Source organism: Lissotriton helveticus, chromosome 3_1, assembly GCF_964261635.1.
Source record: "Lissotriton helveticus chromosome 3_1, aLisHel1.1, whole genome shotgun sequence".
Taxonomy (NCBI): Eukaryota; Metazoa; Chordata; class Amphibia; order Caudata; family Salamandridae; genus Lissotriton; species Lissotriton helveticus.
In genome coordinates, this window is record NC_136061.1 from 355,788,451 (window position 1) to 355,810,202 (window position 21,752).

The 21,752-nt window shown below is 47.4% G+C and overlaps 1 protein-coding gene across 5 annotated transcripts in view; it reads right to left on the reverse strand.

The window, feature by feature from the left end:
- Window positions 1-21,752, reverse strand: part of ANKRD13B (ankyrin repeat domain 13B) — a 478,086-nt gene that overhangs the window by 263,344 nt on the left and 192,990 nt on the right. The window contains exon 1 of one of the 5 annotated variants that reach the window (XM_078680039.1): window positions 7,018-7,060. The exons of the other annotated variants lie outside the window; for them this stretch is intronic. Within the exon in view, the coding sequence (XP_078536165.1) occupies window positions 7,018-7,041 (24 nt within the window). The 5' untranslated portion in view covers window positions 7,042-7,060. Of the gene's footprint in view, window positions 1-7,017; window positions 7,061-21,752 lie in introns of those variants that run through there. 5 annotated transcript variants of the gene reach the window in all.

Here is a 21,752-nt window from a genome sequence, read left to right on the forward strand (position 1 = left end):
GAGAGACCTCTTGGTGCTAAAGAACACGGAAACACGAAAGTAAAAACGAGTTAAACTTAGAATAAGGTGGAATAATTTAATGGATAAGTATGTTTTGAGCACTTTCCTGAAACTTGGGTATGATTAACTAGCTTTGATCTGCAAGGGGAGCTAGTTCAAAAGTTGTGGTTCAAGAAGGCTAAGTGACCCTCAACCGGGGTGGTATTCATTAATCTTGGGAACTAAAAGTAAGAGTAATGTCATATTTTACTTTCTCTTTTGCAATTTAGAGTTGTTTGGCACATTCCATGAACGCAGAAATTCTGAATGTGTGCCTCTTTCCTGTCTCAGAACCTCCCTTCTCTCCTCATTCCTGTAGATCTAACTTCTGCTTTACTTAATGCTTGTCTTCCTACCCTACCTGAAATAGATCTTTAAACCATGCATAGGAGCACAACACGTTTAACACTCTGTCAACCAGGCACTACTTTACAGTGTACAGTTGTCCGGCCCCTTTCAGAGGGCTATGGGGCATGGAGGGGTTACTGGGCCCAACCGTGGTGGTTGAGGCTTTTTACTCCTGAAGTCCCAGTGCACAACCTACTTGATCCTGCTCAACTGGGCCGAGTACCCCTTCTTGACCTAACTCTCAGTGGTAGATGTGGTAGAGCAGTCAAGCCTCCTTGAGGGTGGGGGGGGGGGGCGGGAGGGGGTGGAGAACAGTGGGTTGTAGGGGTGGACTTAGATACAGGTTAGTAAACAAGACTCATAACTCAAAGTGCAAATAGTACAAACAATAGATCAATGTCAAGCCAACCACTTGCTTTTATGAGAAAAAGGGGATTTCATTTCTAACTCCACACATGCAAAGCAATATGACATTCAGAAGCAACAACGTAATCGTCCTTGATGTTGGGGTTCTAGTAGTTGTCAGGTAGATTCCTGTCCCACTTTCCTTCATGTAACGTATACAGGGTTATCCCCCATTCAGTGGTGGCCCATGAGGGAATGCAAACTAGTAGTTCATTTTTGACACTTCAGGATTTCAGTCAAAAGTGTTGATAGGGCTGCAGCATCTTTAGCAGTGAATCTCCATGGGGCCCCAAAGGCCTGGTGTCAGTCTTGCCCGCTCCAGCAGTGTGACAGTGTTTAGCAGTGCAGTGAGGGCCCTCTCTTTGGGCGCTCTTAATTCCAGATCCTGTATGGTGAAGTAAGGCTGCTCGCGATGGACCCGGCAGCACCCAGTAGTTCAGACTCTTCATATCGAGCAATGCTCCGGTCCAGTTCCATTGATTAAAGCTACTCCTGCTCAGTATGCACAAAAGGTACGCTGTGCTTTTCCTAGAAAAAGGGGTGAAGGGAGGTTCTCAGGCTCTCAACTACAACCCTGGCGAGGGTGTGACGTCTTCAGCGATGTCCTACGATTCTCGGGGAAACAGTCAAGTGCAGTTGCTGGGCTAGACCTGCTGGTTACATCAGTAATCCTTTCACCCGAGCCATGACTTGAACAGTTGGCTACAGTGATACCGGCAGCCCCTTCTGGAATACGGGGTTACTGTGCTGCTTACCATCAGGTGCAGAGGCTTCGGTGCGATCATCCTACATACGGCAAACAAAAGTCTTATGCTCCGGCCCAATTAAGTAACTGTGGCCCCTCTGGCATACAGGGGTCCCCGCAACAAAGTCATGTTGGCTCGGCATCCCCCACACAGCGCTCAATACTTCTCACAGTCTACGGTGGCCATATCCAGGCATACAGGAGTCGCCGAAAACGGTCTTGCACACAGGCAAAAGCTGACTCCTCACACCTCACACCGGGAGTCCTCATGGTAGAGCTCCTCACTGCACCTTGCTCTCTCCAACGCTCTCCTCTTCCTCACAGGGCACACTGGTCTTGGCAAGCAGGCAGGGGCTGTGCTGCAGGCTCCGTGCCAGGTGGTCTTGATTTCCCTGGGTGATATTGCCTCACCCAACAGGGAGACAAGCAGGGCTTGGCCCCCAGTCCTGGTCACAGGCAGAAGTCTTACAGAGCTTCCCCTTCTCGCACAGCCCGTGAGATGCTTGGCAGATGATGAATCTTTGGGGACTCAACTGCCGCTTCTTATAGTCCTTTTTCAGACACCAAATATGATATACGGTCTGGGTCTTTGAACTTTTATTTTGGGCACTTCTCCTATTCATTTTCCTTCGTAAAAGAGGTCTGCCACAGCAGATACGACTCTTAAGCGGATTGTCCACAACAAATTTCACAGGAGTAACCAGAAGATACACCTGGATGTCAGTCATAGTGATATGTGCATCAAAGGGATAATCCCAGACCCCAGTCCTCTCTTATCAGCCCCATTTCCCTTCCTGAGATGTGTCCAGGACCCTTCCTTGTGATCTATCAGTGAATCAAAGAGCAGTCTTTTGAGATGTAAAATGAGTCTCTCTCTTCTCTCCATTTTGTCCCCATCCAGCTCACAGGAATTTAGGAGTACACAAATATGTCTGGGGGAATTCTTATCCTCCTCATGTCTTCACTAGGCAGGCCTGAGCTTCCCAAAATGGAGCCCAGGGTTCTCCATACAATGTATAATTGCAGGCACACTTACTCAGTGTACAATCGCAGCACACTTTGGGTCCAACACTGTTACTTCTATGCATTGTACCCGTACATGTACACACACACTCAGTACACACTCAAACTGCTCCCACTGTTCAGCACTGACGTTTTTCTATATTCAACCAGGGTGTGCTGTTTAAAAACACACACTCTACCAAGAAACACACTCACTATGTGCATTATTATTATTATTATTATTATATAAAATGTATACCGCGCTCAGTAACCCGGGGGCATCCCGGCGCTGTAGACAACAGAAAGCAACACTCAACTCAGTCGCTACACCGGAAACAGATGGGTCTTCAAGAGTTTCCTAAAAAACAAGATGTTGGGCTCTGAACGAATCTTAAAGGGCAAAGAGTTCCACAGTGCCGCCACTTGCACTGAGAAGCGGCGGCCCCCAGAGCGAGCTCTTTTTACTCTGGCTGACTGTAGAAAATGTCTTTGGTCCGAACGCAGTGGGCGAGTGGGCTTGTAGGGGCGTGCCATATAGGATCTTATGGGCTGTGCATAACGCTTTAAATTTCACCCGCTCCTTAACCGGGAGCCAGTGAAGCGTTTTCAGAGCCGGGGCAGCTGAGTGTCTTCTCGGGACCTCCATCAGCACTCTGGCAGCTGCATTCTGCACATGTTGAAGAGTTTTAAACGTCGCTTCGGGAGCGCCGAGAAATAGTGCATTCCCGTAATCAAGCCTTGACAAGATTAGACCACGGATAAGGAGCTTCCTAGAAGAGTTAGGGAGCAGTGGTAGAACCTTGCGCGCTGACCGCAACAAACCAAAACACACCCCGCGGTCTTCCTGGCATGGGTCCTAAAGGACAGATCTTCCTCCAACCAAACTCCCAGGGTCTTAATCTCCTTCTTGGGAGATGGTGGGTCACCCAGAGACCGGGGCCAACAGCTAGCAATAAGTGTGGGACTGGATTTGCCCATCAGCATCAGCTCTGTTTTTTCACCATTAAGTTTAAGGGCAGAATGGGACATCCAACGATGGACATTAGCGAGGCAGTCATGAAAGACTTCGGGTTGTTCCACCAGCTGGGTAAGGCCTACCACAAGCTGAGTATCATCAGCATAGCTGATGACTCTCACTCCTGAGGGGGAAACCACTCTTTCAAGAGGAGTCATGTAAATATTAAATAAGGTAGGGCTCAAAGATGAGCCCTGAGGGACTCCGCATTGAAGAGGGAACAAGGACGACTGCTCTGCCCCTTCCCAGACCTGATAGAAACGATTGGAGAGGAAGGATTCAAGCCATTTTAAGGCCATCCCTGTCACACCCACCCCTGACAGACGTTGGAGGAGCACCTGATGGCTTACGGTGTCAAAGGCAGCACTCAAGTCCAGGAGGATCACTGCCACTGACCCCCCTGAATCAAGAATGCTCCTTGCTTCCTCCACCACTGCCAATAAGGCTGTGTCTGTTCCTTGACCAGGGCGAAAGCCCGTCTGGGAGTCCCCCAACAAGTGGTGGGACTCTAGATGGTGAGAGAGCTGGCGGTTGACCAACTTTTCAGCGACTTTTGAGAAGCCGGGCAGAAGTGATATAGGCCTGTAGTTGGCCAAATTTGAGGAGTCTAATCCAGGTTTCTTCAATAAAGCTTTGACAACTGCATTCTGCACAACACTTCACTCTTCATATACTATACATCAAGCAAGGACACATAAACCCAGCACATGCTGTCCCTGTGCACACGCTGCACAGCACTACAGTTCTCATGTACTGTATGCCTCTCAAGTATACATGTACTAGCTGCACAGTACTGCTCCATCCTTGCACTATACACTTTCCAGACAGACATACAACTAACATAGAGTCACCACTCCTGTGCAATGAAGCACTCCACATCTACCTGATGTGGGCCAGGAGTGAGCTAAGCACATAGCAGCGGGACTTTTAAAAAGTTCACTGAGTCTGTAGGACTCATTCCAGTGACATAGGGAAAAAAGGCCTTGTTCACTACTACTGATCACTACACGGTATGCTGCAACCACCGCCCTTGTGCTTAACTCTTGGTGAATTCAGTAGCCTTCCACCGCTATGGGGGTTGCACTTTGTGCATCCCTCCCAGTCCAACAAGACTGCAATCCGTGAGACAGCCCTATGTCATGGCACACATGCATGATCCGTGTTCACCCATGACAAATAAAAATCAGCATTAGGGATCTATACAACAGTCCAGTTGGGCACTCAGGGCAGGGATTCATGTCTCCTACCAGGCACAGGATTCTTTCTTCCCAAGAACAGTGCTATCTTTGACGTCACACAGTGGGGCAGAAAGGGCTATATAAACTTTACAATACAATACAGTCCTACAAGAGAGCAGAAAGATCCTCTCTGCAACAAGGTCAGACTGGGAACTCAAAGCAGCCCTGGTAATTTTGTCGGACCAGCCTCTGGGGGACTGTGAAGCACTCCTGATTTTGTTACTCGGGGCAGATATTGCAGCACAATTAAAAAAAAGTCCTTCACTAACAAAACCATCCCCCACACTGCCTAACCGGACTCCACCCTTCCGGCCTACCGGGGAAATGCTCGATGCACAGTACAGCCGGTCCAGCCCTGCTCTGCTCTGCAAGGACAGACCTGAGCTGCAGTGTCCATCAGACTCAATTAACACACTTTGCTGGCGGGAGGCAACTTTCAGATAGGCTGAATTTTGAGTTGTCTAGAACTGGAGTTGTCTGTTTTGCAGGTTACATTTTTGGATCCAAGACCTCTTCCTAAAGGTGAAAGCTGAGTTAATATGGGGAGAGTGGGAAGGTACCAGGCAGAGAAGATCAAAATGAAAGTTAGCTTGTGGAGACATATATGAAAGCTGTATTTTGTAAGGTTCACAGATCAGAAAGTTGGGCTAAGAATAAACAAGTAGCAATTCCATGCCATGCTGCTGTCCTCGCTGTAGCACAGAGGCATGGTATGCTTCTGTGCATCCCATTGTCTAGTATGGGAGGATGTCCTAAAAAAGCAGAAGGATACCACCTCGGGTACCCTAGAAAGTGCATGTGTCTTTCGGATCCAATAAAAAATATTAGGCTTGCATGGAGAATTGAAGCCAGAAGTTTAACACAGGGTAAACCTATGATTCATTCTTGTGGTGTCAGGGCAGCAGCCCACCAAGGGACTAATCTCTCATCTGCGCATGTGTAGGGTGTCAGAGTGTCTAGGGTTTGAGCCAATACCCAACTAATCTCACATGATGTTTGCTAAATTAACTTTGGGGGCCTCCAGAGCATGAGAGGTGCTTGGCCGTGTACCTTTGCTTGAAATGTTGGCCTCCTTCGGTACAGAAGAAATAGGTGAAATCTGGGCCTCTAAAGATTTTGTATTTTCTGCTCAGGTTGCAAGCCACTTCGCCAACTCGTATTCTTATCCGTTTGGCTTCATTTTACTCATTCGACACCACCTCTGCCTTGCAGATGTTGCCATAAGCAATATTATACTTTTTTGATCTCCCCATTTTGGTGTACGTGGAGACAGCACCCTTCTTCCCCTGTGGGTAGACAGCTGCTGTGTATCTGCCTATATGTTTTAATCCACTTACCCCCAAAACAGACTGCCTGTAAAACAGACCATCCCAGTGGATCCCAGCTTCTTTCAAATGTTTCTTTCCCCTTTCTTCCTCCCTTTGCTTGCCTGTCTCTCACATCGCCTCCTCCTCCATCACACAGCTAGCACTGTGCCCTTAGACAAGAGGAGCATATCTCTCTGGTAACCTCTACATCACACCGAAAGGCTTCACAAATAAGATACCAGCAAATACAGCACTGCCAACCACACACTCCATCACAGAACAGGGCATGCAGCACAACGTGAATGTCACAATACAATCCTGCTAATCACTGCACTTCAGAGCTCTCTCCTCTGGCCACTTCTGCTTCTGCTCGGATTGCTTGACTCGTCCCTGGCAGATACTTCCTCTTCTGTTTCCTGCTAGGTGGCACCCTCATCTTCTTAACCATACTTACCATCATTTTAAAAGAGCAAAGCGTGAGATGAAAAAAAAAAAAGAATTGGGAGAATGTATTTCTCCCACTGATTTTCTGCTGAAGCAGTGACAATCTTATGGGGGGGAGGACAGCCAAAATAAATCCTTTGTTTGCTTCGAAAAGCGGGAGTCTCCCGCCTGAATCGGGTCCCAGTGGCATGTATGCTCAATAGTATTTCACAAGGGTCCTATATTAAGTGCCTTTTTTATTTAAACTGTAAACATTCATTGTTTGTGAAACACCCTTCTACTCAGCTGATATTCAGCCCCACTTTCCATTGCCAGATATGTTTGTGAGGCCAAAGGCAGTAGTGGCCCATCTCCTGCCAAAGTGACGAGGCGGGACGGAGGAGGGAGGGGGGCAGGAGGGAGGGGAGGTCCGGTGCCAAAGAAATAAAACTAAAGAAATTTATTTGATTTGATTTAAAACTAAAGAAAACGTACCTGAACGCTTCCATCGTCGTCCATTGCATCGCGCTCTTCCTTCTTCTGGGCACGGGCTCCCAGAATGCATTGTGAACAATCATGATGCTGCATGAGAGCAGCCTCGGGATTGGACTGAGAGCTGACAACCTGCGCTCCCAGGCTGACTGGGAGCCTGTGCCTGCTCTCTCCAGCCTCAGCAACGCAGCTGGGGCTGGAGAGAGCTTCACTGTGCATTAGAGTTTGGCCGGCCTGTGACCGCTGGCCAAACCCTCATGCACAGTTAAGGGCATGCACTACCACTCCCCCACCAGTAGTGTCATCCCCCTGGTACCACCAACCAACACTCGTCAGAGTCCTTGGGGCGGGTCCAGGGGATTAAAATAAAACGATGATAAAACGGGTTTAAAATCTGCTTCATTATCGTTTTATTTGAGAGTGGTGAGGGGGCGGCGCTCCTCCGCCCTAATGGAGGGGCCGCCACTGGCCAAAGGCCTGGTGATAGACATAGTTTGCTTAGAAGTAAAGGCTGTAGCATGAATCTTGTAAGCTGGACATCAATGATCAATCTTGTGGCTCACTGTGGGATTGGAGACAAACGTCAGTGTCGCTGTGAAGTGACGGAACTGAAAATGGTGGCATTTAAAGGTGACGTGTTGCCATTGACCAGACAAACAGGGCTGCACAGAGAAGGCGGGAAAGGAAAGACAGAGTGAACTCCAAGGAGGGAAGTGTATAATGCTATAAGCAGCCTGCCTCGCACTGACGCATTTAAAATTAGACAGCACGTCCCGTCAGGTCTATTAATATTAACCTGTGCAGATCACACTCCGAGCTACAAGCAGGAGGTGTTGGGAAACCTAATCAACAGCACATATATTAGAAGAAAGACTGCAGGATCATGGGGCGCTGAAGGCAACCTCAAAGGCGCTTGCGAGAGAGCGCTTCTTGGAGGCAAAGAACAGCAGGGGGTGAGGAAGTGCAAATGAAGTGCAGTGAAAGTGAAATTGGAATACCTTATTCTCTGCCTTTGGAAAATGAATTCTAATAAAGCAAGCTACATCCTGCCAGACTCTGCAAACGGCGGTAGAATGTCTCATGGGGACCAAGGGTTCCACTGACTGTACTGAATCAGATCTTCTACCTTATCTGGAGGGGACTGTGGTTCATCTCAGACTTTCTTTTCAAATATTAGGCCCTATGCCGATGGAAACACCACACTGCCTCTGTGCCAAAGATTGCCCGTTTGGCTAGGTCATACTGGGCAAACAGAAGGGGATGCAATCCTTCTTGGTGTACCGAGGACTGTATCCGGTCCAGAAGAGGAAATAACCCACTCTACTGTGCCAAATTCTTCATTACACAGTTCAGAGGGAATCTAAAGGCTATGTATGCTCTGTACAGGCAGCTCCATGCTCCCTCCTTTCCTCTCTCTCCTGCTCCATAGGTCTCACCGATGCACTATCCTCTCTGGTCCCATCACAGAACTTTGAAGAGACCTTAACGCAAATCAAGCAGTACATGCAGAACATGACATTCTCTTCATATATGTACCGTGCTTCCCTCTTACAGTTCTGTTCTTCCATTTCACATTACCTTTACCCCTATTCTTTTCTCCCTCAGTGTTTCAAGAGGCATATTTGCTAAGCAAATAACCAATCATGTAACAAAATACAGCCCCAGTATAACCCAAACAAAGCCTCTCTGCCCCTACCAGCACTCTAGTCTTTCTCAGACACCTTGTACCATCCCACATTACTCCTCAAGTCACCATTTCAGAGCACTGAGATAACAATATTCTTTCTTATTGGTTTACAAGACCCCAGAAGAGGGAGGGTGGCAAGATCTGGTGTTGGTATGAAAATATATGCATTGATCCGTGACTATGTTTCTGTGGAGACCCTGTGCACACTTGTACTGCTCCTTTTGTGTTGTAAACAATATATATTCTTTCTTGCAGAGTCCACTCTGAACACACAGATACATGTAATCTCTATTTCCTTATCCTTGTGCTGGTCCCTCCCATAACAACCTGGCTGTCTGTATATTAACATTGACAATGGGTATCCCATCGCTGCAGTGGTACCCATCGACTAGCGAGTACTGTCCCTGACCACCATCTATTCCAAGAACACAGCGACCATTCAAAACTATTGTCAACAGGGGAATGCAGGGCTATAGGAAACGTGAGGCGTGGGAAAGCTCTGGCCCCACTGGTTGGGTTTTGCATGCATCTGTATGAATTAGTATTGCTGTGCATGAAGCATATATGCCTCTTAAAAGGCAGCTCTTTTTCTCTTGGTCCTCCGGTCAGATGGTCTTAATCCCTCAGATTTACCGCATCTTTGCTGCCAAGCGGCTCCTTACAAACAGGGCCTGCCTGTAAAGTTGACCGGCTGGAAATGTGACATTTCAAGATTGTGTGTAGGGTCCAGGGGGAGATAGCAGACACTAAGGTGGCTCTGCCCAATGAATAATATATAAAAAGGATAAGTGCTGGGTTCCAAAGTATTGCTAAGAAGCCCACTGCCAGACTATGGTCTAGCTGTCACAGCTATGTGCTGCAATTAGAAAGTTAATTCATCAGGGCGAGAACCTTGCCGATGGCTCCAGTTTACCCACCATGCTGAAATACGTTTTGTTTGTAGGGCTGTCAAGGTTTTGTAAGTTCCTTGGATCTCAAGATACCTTATTCCCAGGCAACATGTGGGATACGTATTCCCTTTTTGGGAATCCAGGGCATTCCCTCGCTGGTACTGTCAATTCCCAAGATTCCCCTTGTGTTCTAGGTGTCTACGCATACCTGTGCAGGTAATCCTAAATATTTATGTGGAGGCCATGGATCTCGTGGTTCAGGGAGATCCTGATTTCTTTTAGGTATGAGAGAAAGGACAGCGGGGGGTACACAGTCACCCTATGTCCCCCTGTGTCCCAAGTCATAGTGCTAATTGACCTTTTGTTGTAGGAAGTCTCCCTTTTCTTTACAGACCCCATCTATCTTTATCCTATTCTGACCCCAGGGTCGCTGTGTCCCATTCGGTTTCGCCATAGCGCTTTGAAGGGGCCTAATGTTGGGATAAGGGCTACACTGACAAACTGCATCACCCGACACTAGGTTGCTTCCTTCTTCCTTCTCCAGTACTCTCACTTCCATTGTTTTTGTGGCCTGTTTCTCTCACATGCCCATCCTCACATAACTGTTCTGTATCTTGGCAGCTCTTTGAAGCAATCCAAGTCCGGCATGATGGGTTACACAAAAATCCAACATGCCACGCCTACATTGCACACCAAACGCCGAGGCTGAGGGTGAGACTGCTAGGTAGCCTTGCAAAAGCTCAACCTGAAGGCCAGTCCCTCAATTACCCGGGTAAGGGGTTAACACTTGAAGTCCCAGAAGCAAGGGTCAGATTGTAAGAGTGCCGGGGTAGGGAAACAGCCCTTGAAATCCTGAGACCGGGGACTAGGCTAGTGCTGCAAAGGCCTTTAGTAAGATCTCACCCTGACAGTACACACATATAGAGATAACACAGCAAATTCTAGCTCCAACACACGATTTCATACCAGAACACAGTAGCTCCTGACTCCAGAGAGAAATGCTGAGTGTTTACAGAAATGGTGGCAGGCTCCACAACCTGGAGGCGGACCTCAGCCATTCATTTACAAGCTGGAGATTGGAGAAATTGATAGGAAGGCTAATGGGGATTGGTAGGAGGAATTTTTCTAAATAGTGTTTGTCCTTGATTGATAGCATTCTCTGGAGCATTGTCTACTTTTGCAGATAGAATATGTGAGGAACAGCGCCACCAATCTGCCTCTTCCTCTCTTCTTTGTGAACTACCCCGCCCACGTGGTCCCCTCCCTTGATCAGGTGTCTACCTGAGGCGCCTCCAAACTGTCCAAGTGCATCATAAATGCTATCCAGGCAACCAATATGATATAACCCCAATTTCTGTCCTTGCCTTTCTCCTAATCCGTGCTTCCCTCTCGGGCCCTTGCTTTACCCGTCCCCCTACAGGGAGCAAAATAGTCACTGTACAAGAAAACAACACTACGTCCTTGATGTCCAGAATTGAGACAGCCACAGGAGCGTCAGAAGCGTGTTCAAATCAGCCATTGATATTCCAGTTGGCTAAATGTGGTCCTTCTTTTTGTACCCCCATAACCCAGCCTCTGGCTAATCCCCGAGTTGTCCTATCCCCAGAACTCTTCCCCTCTGCACCTCCAGTTCCATTTTCTTCACCATCACTATATCCTTGCCCGGTTGCACGTTGGTCCCTCATTCAAGCCCTCTCTCTGTTTAGTCCTGCAACTCTGGCCTATTCCCCCACCCAGGTTTCACCACAAACATTCTCCTTTCCCCCCTACTGACCAACTCTGCCTCTTCCAGCCAACACGCTTTTCCCCTTTTACTTTCTGACTTAACCTCCCATGCCTATCCACACCACGTGAACCTATTCTGCCAGACCTAGCGTCACTATCTTCCCCGCTCACTTCCCTACTGACTACATTTGCCTCCACCGATAGGCATCATATGTCCCTCGAACCATGTACTAAATGTCCTCCACTTTACCTGGGACAGAACTCTTCCCACGTTCTCCCCTAAGCATTTGCCCTCTCCATAGCCCTCCCCAACTATTATCCAGTTCTCCACTCCTTCTGAGCTCCTCTCTCATTCCTCCACCCTCTCTGTTTCTGCCATTTCATCACCTAAGCCATATTCTTCTGTGACACCAAATATGTCCTGCTTGCCATGAGTTCCAACACACCCACTCCGCCAAATCAACGTGATCATCTCTAGCTCCACCAATATGACTCTGTTTCATAACTACTTTGCATAATTCCTCCAACCCACCTTTAATCATGTTGCAGCCTCTTAATCCTGCCTTCACAGTTTACTCTACCTTACATGATAGCACTTATGCATTGTACCACATTCATCAAACCCCACTATGATCTCTTCATCTCCCTCACCACCTATTTCTCCATGCCTGCCATCATACCAGTACACCCAATGCCCTTCCACCCTCTCCATGCTGCTACTGCTTACCAGTCACACTCCAATGTCCACTACCTCTCCTGCAGCCTGACACCCTCCCTTATACCGCATTATCCAGTTCATCTAACCTTCTCTCCCTTCAAACACAAAGCCCCCACCAACTCTCCCTCTGCCTTCCACTACTGTACTCCACCTCCACTGCCCTGCCTGCACCAATCTCCCAGGCACATTAACAGTGCTAATTCCTCATTTACCCAGATCAGACTAATTTGTCCAGGGTCAGAAAGCACATAAAAACCTGGTTATGTATTCACTATGAAGTTTGTCCACCTACTAGCTCAGTCCAGCAGAACTAATAGGTATTCTAATTTGGCCAGGGTAGATTAGTTATCAAACTTTTTCTGGTCCTACTCAAACTTAATAATTAGATCCATCTAAAAGTTATCTACTGAATTTTCAGTTATTGGGCCTATTTGGAGTAATAATTATTTGCTGCTTTTGGCTGAGTCCATGATGGTTGATAGGGTGAAATGTTTAGTACCGGACGCGTCTCTGCAATCACATGATCTATAAATACAAACATAATTCAACCACACTTACCTTATTATTAAGGATGTATAAGGATGTATAAAACACACGGTTGCCCTAAGGCTTCCCAGTGCTAAGTGGTCAGATACTGAGCAGGGGACCTTCAGTCCCACTCAAGCTAAATTCGACCAATCCCTCTTCTACCCTCAGACTCCACCTTGAACTTGGCTTCTTCACCATTCCTTAATATCATATCACCATACACCCTGCCCTCCTCCACTAACCCTGGATGGTACCTATGAAGCTGACTCCCTGCTATGACACCACTATATTTCTGATGTCCTCTCACACCATCTATGCCCTTTGAAGCCTACCCTCCCATCCCACCCTCACACAACAAACGGTCTCCCCTTCTTTGTCACTGACCCCCTTCCTTCTCACCAAACAGAGTACCAGATTATGATGACCGCCTCCCTCCAAGTTGTTACGAATACAATTCTGGACCTTCCTGTCATAAGAGAACACATCATGGATGCTATAGTCTTGTTTTGCTTTCGTTGAACTAAATAGACTGAAAAAGTTCAGTGCTGGAGAAGGTGTCTGAAAAGAACAGGGCGGGCACTGATACCAGATAGGGAGCTGAGGTTAAGTCGTATAAAGATGAACTTATAATGATAAGAATTATCAAAATAACTCACATGAACCAGACAATAGATTAGATCAGTAATATACAACGCTCAGAACAAACACATACACACACATCAGACACGGATTTAAGTTCATATTACCACATATACTGCAAAACTGAGTTTAGAGGAAGGATGCAATGCCCAAAGCCCAACTCCAGAGCACTCCTCGGTGGAACTACCTGTAGCATGTTGAAGAACATTATACACTGCTGGGACAGCAGGGCATTTACAAATCTACAAAGCCAACCACACACACAGGATCTGGTGTCGTTTTTTTTTCTAATATTCATTTTTATTGAGTTTTAACAAAAAGGAAGGAAAGTAAAAACAATAGAAAGGTTCAAGTAGCAGGCACCAGATACTCGTTCGTGTTACATATGAAATACTTTTTCAGGTTACTAGCAATATCATTGTGATGGGTCATCCCATGCCCTTCCCCTACTCACCCTATGTGAACCCCCCCCAAGAGTAACGAATCAGATCAGACAATTCCCCACATATTATTTCAAAGTTCGGTTTGAACACAACTGCCTGCCCCAGTTCCATCCATGCTATGTCATCAGCATGTATTTCTTCCCATTGGTTTACTTTTTAGGTGGAGCTGTGTTAGCAGTGCGAAGCACTGCATCAGCGAAGCATCTATTGTTGCCGACTTGCCGGGAATTTGAGACAGAGTGTGGGCACACGCAGGGCCGTCGGCGATTTCATGGCGTGTGCGCGCACGTACAGCCCTGCGCCGTGCACATCTCCTATCCCACATTCCCAGCAAGTGAATAACACATACACACACACAGCCACACTCACGCATGCAACAGTCACACTCACGCATGCACACACACACACACATACGCGCAGGCACACACACGCAGGCACACACACACACGCGCGCGCGCGGAGGGAGGGAGGAGTCTGCGTCTATGGGAGTCTGCTCCTGCACGGGCCCCCGCGGGGCCTCCCTATCACCTGCTTCCGATAACCGCTCCTCACCGCTGCTGTTGGGGACAATCATTTCTGGAGCGCCAGGTCCTCGGCTCCAGATGGGTGGGCGGGCGGGGGCGATGCGGCCAGGGGCTCCCGAGCAGGGACAGGCTAACAACTTCCAGCGGTGCACGGGCGGGGCGGGACGGCGGCTGCGCAGGATTCGTAGCCCCTGCCCTTCGGCCGCCTACGGGGCTCTGCCCTGCTAGCGCGCCATTGGCTGAGCGCCCCTCAGCGCTGGCTCGTCCCCAGAGCTCCCTGCTGTGCCATTTGCTACCTCTTGTATTTTGTTTGCTCACAATTGTCACTTTTGCCTCATGTAACATAACGTTTGCTTTTGTAATTTATTCACTTACTCCTCGCTTGTCTGTCATCTCTGCTGTGCTGCTGCGTTCCTCTGCGCCTGACAGAAGACAGGAAGCAGTACTGTTGTGTCGCTACTGCTTCCGGGGGGAATTTGTTGTCCTTAGCTGCCCGTGTTTACAGGCAGGGGGATCTAGCCAGTGTGAGTGCTGCCGGCCTCGGAGATGCGGGGACTCTCCGGCCCACGGGCCCTGCTGCTACCCCGCAGCCCAGGCCTCCTTCTGCTTCTCTGCTACCACCTCTGCCTGGGCTCTGGCAGCACCACTACAAGACCACCCGTAAGGACAGGGGTGGGCAGGGCACCGGGTAAACAAAGGGATGGCCACAGCTGTAGTGCATTGGAGTAGGGCATGTGGGTTATTAAGAAACTTGTCCTATTCCCGCACCCCGTCAGTGTTACAGCGGCATTAATTGTGGTGCATGTACGACTTTAGAAAGTGGCTGCCAGTGGCTTCATCACTGTATAACTTATGTACTGCTTCACCCTTCTGTCAAAGCCACTAAGCGCTCCTTTGCATGGTTGACCGCAAGTATGCAGTTAACTTCCTGTGACTGTAGCTGGGAATAACATTGATGAGCCGGCTGGCTGTTTTGAGTTCTTTAAAAAACCTCTGATCTGAACCGCGTAATTCAGTGACTTTCTATGGGGTTTTGGCGACTTCTTCTAATCTTAGGAGGCAATCAGTCGCTATAAATGCTGTGGATCTGTGCTCTCAAATCCAAGAGGTCCAACCGGCTTACTTTCTTGAATAGGAGTTTAAACGCATCGTCAGGGTTAGTAAACACTCTAAATGTAATTACAATAAAAAACATTCTTCCATTACATCCGACGTTTCCATATTCTTAAACACCCCACAACTACTGGGTTTGTCCTGAGATTCCCCAGCCTACAGAGGCGTGTATAACACTCTTTCACATGACGTTCTGTGCCCTTTGTTAGTTGTTAGACTGATATTGACATGACATTTGACATAATACCTCAATAATGGAATGATTAATGAAACACAAAGGTTACTGTTTAGCAAGGAATACCAAGCCTGCTTCACAGTCCTTCTAAATTGTCAGCAATGCATCCCCTTGTCCAAGTTATACAAACATATTATAAAACCGTTCTCCTCCAGGTACTTTGTGTAAATATGTCCTCGGTTAGATGCAAATTTTTATATACCCCCCTTGTCCATTGACTTCCCAGTGTGGAGGACACTTCCCCTTTATTTATTATTCATGCATGCGCAACCACATAACATAATACATTTCATCCTCCTCTTTAACAAGTGCTGCTAATATCTATCTATTTTTTTTTACTAAACTACAAATCTTTCTGGATGCAAAAGGTATATCTGGACATTCATCATGTATTTTTGCTTTCTTGCCTCTTCCTGTTTTGTTGGAAATATTGTGAATTAGATATTTGTAAAGGCCAAGATGTCAGCCTCTCACTGAAAGGTGTGAACTCTAGCACTGCCACGCTCACGAATGCCTTACAGTTCAACCACACACACAACCACACACACAACACCACACACACAAATACAACCACAAACACAACCACACACAACACACATACCACATAAACCACACACACAAACACACACACAACTACACTGAAAACCAAACCGTCAGTGCACACTTTCACCACGCAGACACCATCACTCATCAGTACACGCTTTCACCACACACAAACACCACTGGCTATCAGTGCACGCTTTCACCGGACACAGACACCACCAGCCGTCACTGCACGCTTCCACCAGGCACACACCATCAGCCATAGTACACACTTTCACCAGGCACGCACACACCACCAGCCGTCACTGCACGCTTTCACCAGGCATACACACACCACCAGCCGTCAGTGCACAATTTCACCATTCACACACACACCACCAGACGTCAGTGCACGCTTCTAACTATCGCCCTCACTCTATCTATTGCCCCAACTCTATCTATCTATCTATCTATCTATCTATCTATCGCCCTCCCTCTATCTATCGCATCACCACAGCATCACTCAGCACCACCAAAGCATCACTCAGGGGCACCACAACATCACCATGCTCTACCACAGCATCACTGAACGCCACAGCATCACTCATCGCCACCACATCACTCACCGCCACCACAGCATCAATCTGTACAACCATTCAACAACAACTGGTTCAAATATGTTCTCTCAATGTTTCAAGCTTTATTACAAATGTCACAAAAAGAAGTTAATATTTCACTTCTGTTCTTGTATTTTCGTCACAATAAATTACACTGAACATAATCTTCACAAAAGTTTAAGCTATTGCCATTATAAATTACAATAACTTTTAAGTATTAATTATTTAAAAAAAATAAAAGCCATTGTTATTTGTAATATCAATACATCTAAGCCATGTAAATACAACACATATTGCATTACAAATGCTATAGGTGTCACATTTGCGAAAGTTAAAACTATTGGCATTGTAAATGACAAAGCTATTAATTTCGCTATTTTCAAAACCAACACATAAATAAAAAACGTGTCATTTACAATACCAATAGCTCAAACTTTCCTAATGCGAGACCTATTGCATTGCAAATGCTTGTTTGTCAATGTCGCGGACTATTCCAATTCTGTTCCACGGTCCCCTCCCTTGTGTGCTATATTAGGGGGGGGTGTGTTCAGGGCTCCTGTCACTCCTTTGCCCCTGATTCTCCTGGTGTCTGTTTTGGCCCCAGGAGGTCTTGTCCCCGAGGGTCTGAGATGCCCTGTATCATTTCATCCCTCGTTATCAGATCTTCCATCAGTTTGTCATCCTGCCTTACCAGTCTCATATGTGCCTCTCTGCAGCCGCCCATTCTAGTAGGCGCCTCCGGCAGGAGATCTAGGACTCGCTAAGTGTACTGCTATTCATTTCTTAGCTAGTAGTGTGCCTAGTTTTTTAAAAAGTCCCTTCATGCGTTTTCCTTTTTTCCCCTGGGGAGGATATTGATGATGTAACATTTAAGTGTTGTGGCGCTACCCAAGCTTTGAGTATTTGCCTACTGTACGTGCCACCACTTTCCAGAAAGCTTGTACCACTGACAGTGCAGTATGATATGCAGGAAGTCTGCTGCACTCTGTCCACAGCTCGCTGGTATGGTTGGGTAGATTTTGTGTAATTTTGCTGGGTCTAGTATGTTGTGTGAACGTAATTGTGTTGTATAAGTTTGAATCTCGCGTTGCTAGAGACCGTCCGTACACATCCACATACCTCCCACTATTCTCTATCCGTGACTTCTCCCTCCAATGTGCCATGTAGTTTGAATTGTTAGTGTTGGGCTGGTTTGTCTGCTAGTAGCACCGGGTGCAGTAGAGAGATTAGAGGTCTCTGTGGTAAATTCTACGGCTCACTCGCTCCAACCAACGTTTGAAACACTTTCTAATTGGACTACCCACAGCAAACAAATGGCAAAACACACCATTAAGGAAAACATGCAAGGCTGTAAGATGAACAATGCTAAGGCAACCTGCCCAAAACCAGCCACACTATTTGTGAATGAAAATTGAAATTGACTCCCTGGTAGATGTGAAAGAGCCAGTAATTGACAAATGCTGCCCTATGCAAAAACTGAGTAACATAATATAACAATTTACCATTTGACTGATCAGACCCTCCCCGCCTCCATCTTTTTGTATCCATTTCACTGTGCTCATTAAAAGCAGTAAACAAAGGCCTGGGCACCCTGGAAAAGTTAATGGTGCAACAGACACAAATTGCACTGGTTTAAAACGGCCTGCTTAATCGCAGCTCACACATATTAAAGAACCCCCTTCTTTTCTCCAAGTTCCATCATACATTACCCTCCTCGCACCTTCACAGCATGAATTAAAAACTTGAGTTTACATCTTCACTCTGACCTTGGCCTGAACTCCCTTGTCTGGGTCCCTAACCAAGGTCCCAATACTAATGGGGTCTTACTTGATACACCCTCAGGAGCACCTTCCTGTTGCTGTGGGTTGTATTCAATGCTAAACTCAGGCGCGGTTCGTCCATTGGGGCGTGGGGGCGTAGCCCCCCCTGCCCGACGCCGCCCGCAGCTCCCTCATGACAATCATGTCAATGAATCAGCATGACGTCAGACCGCCGGGCGGGCATCATGTTGATTCATTGACATGATTGTACGGACGGCAACACAAGTACGCATGCGTGGGGACGGAGGGTGAATTTTTACCCGTGCCCACGCATGCGCACTTGTGTTTTGGCGGCGTTGCGCATGCCCATCAGGAGCCCTAATGGGCGTGCTGCGGGCGAGAGGGTACCTGTGCCCCTGGCGCCAGGATTGGCCAGGGGCGCTGTGAGCCTGTGACGTGTGCGGGACCGGCAGCAAGGTAAGAGTGTGTGTTTTTCGGTGTTCCAGTAAACTAGCTTGCACAAATGACTTGAGATAGTTCAGTGTGTTAATGATGTATGGATGCAGGATGGGTGGGTGGATTGATGGGTGGATGCATGAATGATGTATGGATGGATGCATGCATGAATGATGTATGGATGATGCATGCATGATGGGTGGATGCAACTGTCCTGTACTTTACTGACTGTGCCGATTGAGGTCTCAGTCCAGCCTCGATCGTAGGAGGCAAGTACAAAACGCGGCGGCCATCTTAGGGAGGGATCTCCCATGGTTGCTGAGCAGGGTGCAGTCTAGTTCAGAAGCGCAAGGCACTCGGCGCTAGTATTTAACCAGGGATTATCATTGCTCGCGAGACACGCTGACTCTCCTGAGGCGGAAGCCGGGAGACATACACTGACACTGCTCACTCACAACTGCTCTGAAGCTCGTTTAAATTTTTTTTTTATTTCTTATGTTATTGTATTATTTTAGCCTTGGAGGCATTTTTAAACTGTCCTGTACTTTACTGACTGTGCCGATTGAGGTCTCAGTCCAGCCTCGATCCTAGGAGGCAAGTACAAAACGTGGCGGCCATCTTAGGGAGGGATCTCCCATGGTTGCTGAGCAGGGTGCAGTCTAGTTCAGAAGCGCAAGGCACTCGGCGCTAGTATTTAATTATACGTAGTCTCTCCGCGCAGCGGACGCGCTTTGCGGATGCGCCAAAGGAGCGCCTAAGGAAAGCCAGTCTGTGCCAGTCCGGGCCAGACCGGGACCAGGGGCCACGATGCTTTCCTCCACAAGACAGGTTAGACCGGCGATTATATATAGCCGTAATGAGTTGTTGGATCTGAAACCTCCTGTGCCCACTAATTGTATTATATTGGGTGGTCACTCTTGTGCCCCCAAATTGTGCACTGGATGTAGATTTAATCTCCTCCCCGATTTAGCACATGGCACGGAGGGCTGCGCTGATAAATACCGTCTGGCTTTACTTAACTGTCGCTCCCTACCTAAACATGCGACTGAGCTCGCTATGTTGGTGGAGGAACGAGATTTAGACGTACTCTTCCTCACAGAAACTTGGACAAACGACTGTTCTCAACCGGATATTGTTCGGGCGTTACCTCCCAATTACGCCATACATAGAGTAGACCGTCTTCGCGATCGGGGGGTGGGATTGCTATTATCTATAGAAACATCTTCGGATGTCGATCTGAAAATCTTTCCATCTCTGGGGCTGAAAGCATCAAATTTGCCATCTCCTTTTCTCCCATTAACACCTTTTCGGGAATTCTGCTTTATAGACCTCCTGGCCCATATGGTCAATTCTGTGAAGATCTTGCCTGCATAGCTAGTAATTACTCTACCATCCACCCTAATTTTACCATCTTGGGAGATTTCAACAGCCATGCAGAGGAAGTTGATGCACCTGCCTCTATTAAATTGAGCACCGGTCTTGAAGTTCTCCACTTGAAACAACTAGTCACGGACCCAACACACTCAGCAGGACACACTATTGATCATTGCTATACCAATGTCGAGTTCCTGAGTTATGATAATGCGATCAGGATCCCGTGGTCCGATCACTTGTTAATATTGTTCTCTATGCCCTCGCAGAACCTACCTGAACCTGCTAAACGCATAAAAAAATTCTGTCGGATCTGGTCTAAACTACCTATTGACACTTGGGATGCCAAACTGAAGAACACACGACCCGAAATCCCCTCTGACCCTTTACAAGCTGATAGGTCCCTCAATCTGTGGCTGGAAACCTCTCTGAATCATGCCCTTCCAACGACAGAATTATCTCATAGAAGTGGCAAGAATAAGAAAGCCTGGTACACGCCTGACCTGAAAGTACTAAAACTTGCATGCAAGCGACAGGAAAGACAGTGGAGAAAGCATTACTCTGAAAGTGACAAGGCCAAATACAAACTTGCCCTGAAAAAGTATAAGGATGAGATTAAAATCACCCAATCCAATTACTATCAGACTAAGATTGGTATGGCTGCTAATTCCCCAAGAGAAATCTTTAACATTTTTAAAGATTTGGTCACTATTCCTGCTCCACCCGAAGATTCAGGATTAGCCCAGGTACGTTGTGAGGAATTGGCCAAATTCTTCCTCAATAAAGTAGACACTATATACTCATCCTTCCAGATCCTGCCCACTGGACCCCCCTTGGTCCTCCATAACGACCTAACTCCACTCAATGAGTTTTGTCCGATAGACCTCCTCACAACTCAGTGTCTTCTAAAGAACCTAAAATCAGGCTCCCCGAATGACCCCGCACCCCCCACAATTCTTAATCTGGTATCTGATACGGTGGCCCCAGTCATCCAGGAGGTGATCAATGCCTCTCTGACTTTAGGCCAGGTACCATTAACCTGGAAGCAGGCTAGAGTCAAGGCCCTGTTAAAAAAAAACAATCTTAACCCTGAGGATTGGGCCAACTACCGCCCTATCTCTCTTCTGCCCACTGTAAGTAAACTGACTGAGAAGTATGTCAATTCTTTATTGGCTACCTTCTTGGAGGATAATAATCTTCTCCATACTACGCAGACAGGGTTTAGGAGAAATCAAGGCACTGAAACTGCATTGATCACAGTGACTGAGGAAGCAAGGAAGATCGTTGACAGTGGGAATCATGCGGCCATATTATTATTAGATCTCAGCGCGGCCTTTGATACCGTGAACCACTCCATTCTACTTCATAGGCTGGAGGAAGTTGGTGTCTCAGGCCACGCTCTACAGTGGCTGCACTCCTTTCTGTCTTTCAGGACCTTTGTAGTCTTTGAAAACGATGTATCCTCTTCCCAAATGTGTCTTAACTGCGGTGTACCCCAGGGCTCATCCCT